General features: G+C 52.2%; 1 protein-coding gene across 1 annotated transcript; it reads left to right on the top strand.

Annotated features, from left to right (window-relative positions):
- Positions 1-393: 393 nt before the first annotated feature.
- Positions 394-6054, top strand: LOC109772683 (probable pectate lyase 8). Its single transcript, XM_073507688.1, has 7 exons — positions 394-685; positions 997-1089; positions 2136-2222; positions 3691-4333; positions 4726-4829; positions 5042-5180; positions 5295-6054. Exons 1-7 carry the CDS (start codon positions 552-554, stop codon positions 5514-5516), a joined length of 1422 nt encoding a protein of 473 aa, XP_073363789.1. The 5' UTR covers positions 394-551; the 3' UTR covers positions 5517-6054.
- Positions 6055-8357: the final 2303 nt, after the last annotated feature.

Genomic DNA, 8357 nt, shown 5'->3' with positions numbered 1-8357 from the left:
TATTTGGGAGAGCAAGACGTGTTGATGTGCCCTGCATTTGTAGGCAAGCCATGCGATGCGATGCCCGCCGTTCCATTCGCATTCCCATTCCCATTCCAAGTAGCACTGGAGTACACTGCACACACACACACAGGATTAGCTTAAGCAACCGAGCTTAGCTACCACTCGCCAAATCATATCACGAGCTGGTTAGACCGATTAGTTAGCGGGAGATATACTAGTACTAACCACCACAAAAGCACGTCGCCCCTGTGCTCTGCCGTATTCGCACTGAGGCCCTCGCGCGGTCAGGCCCAGGGACCTAGCTGCGAAAAAAAAGATCTTCAAGGGCAATGCGGTGAGGGCGCGGTCCTGCTCTGCTCTGCTCCTCGGAGGCCCAAGCGAGAGAGGGGAGCCGACGGGGGTATAAATCGGCGCGGCTCCCAAGCCCCTCTTCTCCGCCTCGCCCCAAATTTCTCCCCCTTTCCGCTTTCCCTCCCTCCACCGCGCCCGCGCAAGCTGCTTTGAGACAGAGCGCGCGGGAGCGGGAGACGCGCGCGTTGGAGAAGGCAATGGCGGAGCAAGCGGGTGCCAGGAGGAGGTGGGCCGCGCTGGCGGCGCTCGGGGCCGTCTCCGTCGTCCTCCTCTTCGTCGCCCTCTCCGGCGGCGGCGGCGTCGCGGGGCTCTCCGGCGGCAGCAGGCTCCGGTAATTTCGCCTCCTTCCGCCCCTGCTCCCTCCCCTTGTACTGCTGTCTGCAACGCAATGCGGGTGCGCCGTCGCCGCTCGAGTTTTCTTCCTGCGCTCGCGTTTCGAAATTCCTCTCTCTCTCTCTCTCTCTCTCTCTCTCTCTCTCTCTCTCTCTCTCTCTCTCTCTCCTTTGCTCGGCCGGCCCCGAGGAGGTGGGAGGGGCCCGAGGTCGCGGACGCGCCCCAGCTCTCGCCTTGCTTCGTTTTTCCACCGATTTCTTTCTGCTGCTCCTTCGCCTGATTCCGGGCGCCTCCTCTGTTTTTTTGCAGGTCCGCGTCGACGGCGAAGGTGGTGACCGCGGCGGCGAGGCGGTGGCTGCGGGACTCCACATCACGGCTCACGGCGACGGCGACGGCGGCGAGGTGAGCCGAGCGTGCCTGTCCCCCTTCCCCTCCCCGCCCCCAAAATCGCGTCCCTTTCTCCGCGTTCCGTTTCGAACGCCCGACCCGACGCGTCAGCGCCGTCGCTTCGTCCCCAGCCCGCGATCCCCGCCGTCCGCTTTCCACTTTTCCTCCCCCAGCCACAAAACAGATCCGGGACACGGCCACACGCCGCCGCCGGAATCGTCGTCCGTTTTTTCAACCCCTCAAAATGTCGTCGTAGCAGAATTTGAAATCCGGGGCGGGCTGGCTGGATTTGAGCTGTAACCAACCATAACCGAAACCGAAACCGTAACAGAATTTAGCAACGGTAGCTAGCCAGGATTGGATTCCATCAGCGGCAGCAGGGAGGGAGCAGTTCCGACATATTCACCTTTTTTGTTTCTGCGGGTAATGAATCATTATTAATCGGGAGCGAGGTGGCACTGTAGGACGGGGTGGTTCGTTACGGTGGCAGGAGGGGCAGTTGGGTAATTAGGTCGTCCGTCCTTGGGTCGGGCTTGCGCTGCACCGGCCACGGTCAAGGAGGCGGTGAAAGACTTTGGAAGAAGCCCAGGAAAGCTGCCCAAAGAAGCACCGTGTCCCCCCTCCCTCCTCCCCGCTACGCGTCCCCATGATCGCACCCTTTTTCTTTTGGTCCCGCGCCTCCCTCGAGCGGCATGCATGCATGCATGAACGGCACGCACGAATCATGACGAACACGGCGCACGGATTCACCCGCCCGCCCGTTTTACCTTTGATCCACTCCTAATCTCAATCCATTCGTGTTAACAATGGATTGGAGTGCGTGCGGTGGTGGTACTGGTTCCCTTCCGTGTACGAGGAATTTCCGCGACTTTTTCAGCCGTTGCTAACGACTAGACTAGTAATTTCTTCCATGGTACAAGATCGTTTCTTCTTCGTGCGTCCTTTAGCTGTTTGTTATGTATCACTCGCATGTGTGCTCTGTTCGTACTCACTCGCTTTCATCCATCGCCTCGCCTGGAATTGCGCTAACCATGCTGCTGCTACTCACTGACTGACTGCAGGAGCGAACGTGCCGACGATCACGCCGACGGTTCCGCGGTGGCGGTGGCGGTGGATGACCCGGAAGCGGTGGTCTCGCAAGTGCACATGTACGTCCCTTTCCTCTTTAATGCTTCTCCTGCCTCAACCTCAACTAATGGTAAGCTGAACCAAATCCGGAAGCACAAAAGGCAGAAAGCTCAAGTTAGCCAGCAGTAGATCTGCTCTGCTGCTCCTTACATTAGCTGGTGTTTACAATTAGTCTCACTCTCAGCAGGATAGGACACGCTTTCTTTTTTACCAGTAGATACAAGTAGACAAGCAGAGGTCGGTAGCCTTTTGTCCCCCCCCTTTCTTTTCCCCCTTTAATCACAGCCAAAGCCGGACGCACACGCCAAACCAAAGGGAAGAAGAAGAAGAAGATCTGATTCGATCGCCGGGGAGTGGTACTTTGCCCTCACATGTGGGCTCCGGCCGAGCGAGCAGCATGGGGGTGTGTGGGTCCCACCTCCTAGACACACACCCACCACCGTACTCCGTTATTGCGACGTGACCTGCGAGGGAGAGAGGCAGGCGGCAATAACTCTGTTTCATTCTCCTCCTCTTCTTTTGGTCTTCTCCTCCGAGCTCTCTCTCTCTCTCTCTCTCTCACCCAGCACAGCACAGCACAGCCACAGTGGTTCACACACTGGCCAGTGCAGTGGAGAGCGAGGAGTGTGACACACCACGTTCTCCTTTCCTTGATGCCCCCACTCGCATGTGGCCTTGCCTCCTGCCTCCCGTCCCTGCGATTGCCACCATGGCCGCATTGATGGTGCTCACCAGAAACCTTTAGCTTGCTAGCTAGCATCCCCACCCTCACCTAAACGATCTTTTCCCCCATCCCCACTCACTCACCCCCTTTAGTTAGCAGCCACCTTCTGCTTCCTAGAGCTGGTAGCGGCAGGTGATTCACATTCCAGGCACCCTCTTCATTTTTGGTAGTAAAAGTAGTAACTTTTGGAGAATCCAATGACTGCCGGGAAGAACAATTACTGTTTTCAATGAATCATTTGGTGACAACAACTACTAGCTAGAGGCTAGTGAGAGTGGTCAGGTTTGGTGACAAGAAACAGTTGGTAGGGCATTGCTGGGCAATGGATTTATTGGATCACTGTAAATCCGTACCTGAATGAATGACTGAATGTGCCTGGTGTTCAATCATGTCTTGTGCATTCATCACATACTCTGCACTGTCGTTTTACCTGAATTTTGACGATGATGAGTCGATTAGTTACCTGGAACTGTCGCTACATCGAGTGACTGTGCTTGTCTGAGTGACTGGCAGGAGGGAACTGTTCTTGTTAATGAGTTTGTGACAGGAAACAGGAGGACGTTGTTGGATAAGGAATTAATTGGCTCTGTGATGTCAACTGTAAAATTCGTACCTGATGTTCAGTCAAGTTTTCTGCATTGATCGTCAGACTGTTCTACCTGAATTTTTGCACCTTTGTGAACTGCAAATTTGTAATGTTCTAGTACCAAGTTACCTGAAACTGTGACCGAGTGATGACTCTGCTTGTCTGAATATATGCTCAGGTCGATCAGGAACAGCACCGCCCGGAGGAACCTGGGGTACCTGTCGTGCGGCACCGGGAACCCCATCGACGACTGCTGGCGCTGCGACTCGGACTGGCACAACAACCGGCAGCGCCTGGCCGACTGCGGCATCGGCTTCGGCCGCAACGCCATCGGCGGCCGCGACGGCAAGATCTACGTGGTCACCGACGCGGGCGACGACGACCCCGTGAACCCCAGGAAGGGCACCCTGCGCCACGCCGTCATCCAGGACGAGCCGCTGTGGATCATCTTCAAGCGCGACATGGTCATCACCCTCTCCCAGGAGCTCATCATGAACAGCTTCAAGACCATCGACGGCCGGGGCGCCAACGTGCACATCGCCAACGGCGCCTGCATCACCATCCAGTACGTCACCAACGTCATCATCCACGGCCTCCACATCCACGACTGCCGCCCCACCGGCAACGCCATGGTGCGCAGCTCGCCCAGCCACTACGGGTGGCGCACCATGGCCGACGGCGACGCCGTCTCCATCTTCGGCGCCAGCCACGTCTGGGTCGACCACTGCTCCCTCTCCAACTGCGCCGACGGCCTCGTCGACGCCATCATGGGCTCCACCGCCATCACTGTCTCCAACAACTACTTCACCCACCACAATGAGGTACTCCTCTACTACGGACAGAGTAGTGTACCACCGACATCCTATCCTACTAGATCCTACTCATGTGTTCCAATTATTATTGCTAGTCCATGTTAATTAATCATCTCCTAATCAAAGCCGTTAGAATCTATCTAGTACAGGGTTTTGGAGTATGTTGAAGTACTTAGTATTTGTTTTCTTTCTATACTCTACCAGCAGAAGTGTAGTTTAGCACAGGCTCCATGTGGACTGTGGATCTAACAAAGAATTGTCGGTTGGCTGTACTGTGGATCTTAGTGTTTTCTGTAGCATCTTGAATGCAAACAAGATTATTTTGGTTGTACGTATGTGCCAACCAACAGCCTGCTTGGATCTTTCACTGATGGTCAATGAAACAATGTATGTGTATGCAGGTGATGCTCTTGGGCCACAGTGACTCCTACCTCAAGGACAAGGCAATGCAGGTCACCATAGCTTTCAACCATTTCGGGGAAGGGCTCATCCAGAGGATGCCAAGGTAATACATTCAGTACTCCTCTGTTCTAAAGGCACCAGATACTGAAGATTTTCCTCAATGTATGTACACTAGTGTATGATGCATAAGTGTCTGTGTCTGTCCAGAATTTCCTTGCATTGCATAATAACATAGATGAAAGCTCATTTTGTTTCTTGCTTCTCGTTTTGAACCCTTGTTGCCTAACTCCTGCCAAATTGCCATTGTCCCTCCAGGTGCAGGCATGGTTACTTCCACGTGGTGAACAATGACTACACCCACTGGGAGATGTACGCCATCGGAGGGAGCGCCGAGCCGACCATCAACAGCCAGGGGAACCGCTACCTCGCGCCAACCAACCCTTTTGCCAAGGAGGTAACCAGCATATCCTTGTCAACACCAGCAAATGCAGCAATGCACTTCATTGGTTCAGTGGGATCATCAACATTCATTTCCTAACCAACTTTTGACATGAACAACAAACTGCAGGTGACAAAGAGAGTCGAGACCGCCCAGACCACCTGGAAGGCCTGGAACTGGAGGTCAGAGGGCGACATGCTGCTGAACGGCGCCTTCTTCACCCCGTCGGGAGCAGGCGCGTCAGCCAGCTACTCGCGCGCCTCCAGCCTCGGCGCCAAGTCCTCATCCATGGTCGCCACCATCACCTCCGGCGCGGGCGCCCTGTCGTGCCACAAGGGCTCCTCCTGCTAGCACAGCACGGCGCCTCGACGACGACGACAACAGAAAAGAGAACACCACCCCCAAGATATACTTACTACTAGAAGCTAAAGAAGCTACCGGAACATGGATCACGGTTACAGTTTTTTTCTTTCCCTTTGCCCTTCTTTTTTGACGACGGCTGCCTACATATATGTTGAAAAGTTCACCATTCCGCTGTCAACCTCCCCCTGCATGCCTCTCGGCCGCTGTCAAGAAACGCCCCCGGCCGGAGCAGCAGGCGAGAAGCGTTGCTGATTGATTCGTTGGTCGCTCGGTGTCCTATTAGTCCCCTGAGTGTGTTGTGCTTTTGTGCCAGATGATGATGATGATGCTGGCTGTTTTGTTGTTGTTGTCAACTGAAAAACCGCTAGGATGGTTACCGCAACAAGTGTGTGTGTGTGTGTGTGTGTGTGCTGGCTGGTTAAAATGGTACTGCTACTACTACTGTAAGATACTAGTGCTCCTGGATGGCTTTTATCTGACTTGTCCGGTGGAATCAAAATTGAAACAAGGATTGATCTGTTGAGCATCTCTGTTTGTTTACCTCTGCTGTTATTCATTTTTTGGTGACCTGAACATCTGTTGTTGTTGATGAATCATGATGCTGCCCCTGTTCTTCTGCTTCTTCTTGGAATCGTGGGCGATGGCGATGGCGATGCGTGGTCTTTCATAGTATATATGTTCCCGTGTGTGTTGTACTGCTACTTGACATCCGTTTTTTCGGCACACTCAACTGTGACATTGCTCTTCCCGAGCATGTGTTTTGACATTGCTCTTCCTGAATTGTGAATTCTGCTCTACATGGAGAGGAGGGTTGGTACGGAGGGAGGATACGGAATGGTCCTTGCTGCTCTTGCACTGAACAAGTGAAATAAATCCCTTGGGGTTGCAGCTCCCAAACTGCATGGACGGGGCCGAATGAATGCTGCACGTTCGGTTCGCCGAGGGAGTTAATGCCGCGTCGGCGGTCGACCGATCGACGGGTCTCGATCTGGTCCCAATGCAAGCTTTGGGCTGAAGAAATATACATGGGTCCAAGCAAAGGGATTCAGACTGGAGAGAGGACCCAAGAAGCAGCTGCTGCTATAATTGTTATAAGAGTTGAGGAGGGTGTTGATTAAGGTGAGAGATGTATGTGGCCTGCCGACCTGACACGGAGAGTGAATGGATCCAAACCAAGGGACCGAACTTGATCCCCAACATGTTGAGACACGGAAACAGCAAACAGTAGGGCTTATGGATGATGTGAACCGGGGATGGAGTTGAGTCCATGGAATGCAATGGGAAATAATGGGGGTGCTTCCTCTGAATCTTCTCCCAATAAGCATGGCAGTAAATTTGCACGTGTATGTGTGTGTGTGTGAGGAGCAACCGCCGGACCGGGTTAGGCACCCGCGGCATGCATGCATGAGGTGCAAGCGGTGCGTGCCTCCTGTCCTTCCCGTCAAGGACGGCCCAGACCATTTGTGGCTGTCGGTGCAGTTATAAGCTTCATCCGGCTGTCCTTTGTTCGCCTCTCCGTGTTAACTCACTTTGTGCCCCCGCCCCCGGTGGAATGATAATGGAGCCGATCCACCTCCATCGCTCATCGCTGCTGTTATTATGACACGCAGTATAATAGTAAGTGTGGTTTTTTTTTCTTAATAAAGTAAGTGCAGATTTTGCTTTGCTGAAGAAACCCGTACACCACTTGTTCATACACTGTTCATTACCAATGTATGCCCGGGAGCGGCGAAATGTGCTTTCCAACGGCGGAACATAACAGCAAAAGGCTACAAATGCCCAAGATGGAGCTTCCGAGGTTTGCGAATTTGGCTGGATAATTGTGAAGCTTACTTATTCCTCTATAAGATTTGTGAATCATTCAAATTGATGCCCGCATCTCGACGTTTGCATGGAAATGCAGACCACCGGTTTCAGTAGTATCGTACAAGCTAACTGCACATTGTTGTAGTTGGGCCAACTTTTGCATTGCGGTTCTGCAGGAATTTGATATCAATGTTCACAACATGAACTGCATCAGGGAATTACTGGTGTTAAGCCTACAAGGCACTGTTCATTGGTATAAGAATCTGTTCAGTCAGTTAGTTTATCAGGTTAAATTGTACTGTATGAAGGGGGTACATGTGATGTTACTGTTGGTGGACGCAGGGAGTTCTCATACATCCCTTCATCAGCAGCTCGCGGACAAGTTGCAATGCACCACTGGACAGTTACTAAGGCCCATGTCAGTGAAAGTTGCCAATGGGGATTTTCTTTAGTGTAAACAACAGCTAAAGCATTGGAATGATGGATTTCGGGGGCATACTTTTGCTACTAACATGAACATTCTCAGCTTAGCAGGTTATGATGCTATACTGGGGATGGACTGGCTTTCTCAATGGGGTCCCATGGTTTTTCACTGGGAGGAAAATGGATTCAGTTTGGATGCAAGGAGAAATTGTCGTTCTACAAGGTTTACAAGGAAACCTCAGCTACTAAATTACAAGAGTTAATTTGAAAGCAAGTTGCTAGATTCCATAAAGGGAATGTTATTTGGGCTAAAACTGTTCTGTCTCCTAGTTCTGAAACTGAAATTCTTCAGTATCGGAATGTATTCAGAAAACTCTTAAGCAATTTCAGGATATATTCCAAGAACCAAAATGACTGGCACCTGATAGAGAGTTTTACCATGCTATATCGTTACTTCCAAATAGTGCACCAGTTAGTTCCAGACTTTATAGGTACTCACCTCTTTAGAATGATGAGATTGAGAGACAAGTAGCTGAAATGTTTGCAGCATGCATTGTCAAACCTAGCATGCCTCCTTATGCATTACCTGTTGTGCTGGTT

This window comes from Aegilops tauschii, chromosome 2 (genome assembly GCF_002575655.3).
Source record: "Aegilops tauschii subsp. strangulata cultivar AL8/78 chromosome 2, Aet v6.0, whole genome shotgun sequence".
Lineage (NCBI taxonomy): Eukaryota > Viridiplantae > Streptophyta > Magnoliopsida > Poales > Poaceae > Aegilops > Aegilops tauschii.
Note: the sequence above shows the minus strand (reverse complement) of the source record. Positions and strands in the feature narration are given on the sequence as shown.

Excerpts from the sequence above, each read along its gene's own strand:
- LOC109772683 (XM_073507688.1), top strand. The coding sequence starts at position 552 with ATGGCGGAGCAAGCGGGTGCCAGGAGGAGGTGGGCCGCGCTGGCGGCG. Across the intron at positions 2,223-3,690 it reads GTGGTCTCGCAAGTGCACAT|GTCGATCAGGAACAGCACCG; the intron begins GTACGTCCCTTT and ends ATATATGCTCAG. Across the intron at positions 5,181-5,294 it reads CCAACCCTTTTGCCAAGGAG|GTGACAAAGAGAGTCGAGAC; the intron begins GTAACCAGCATA and ends AACAAACTGCAG.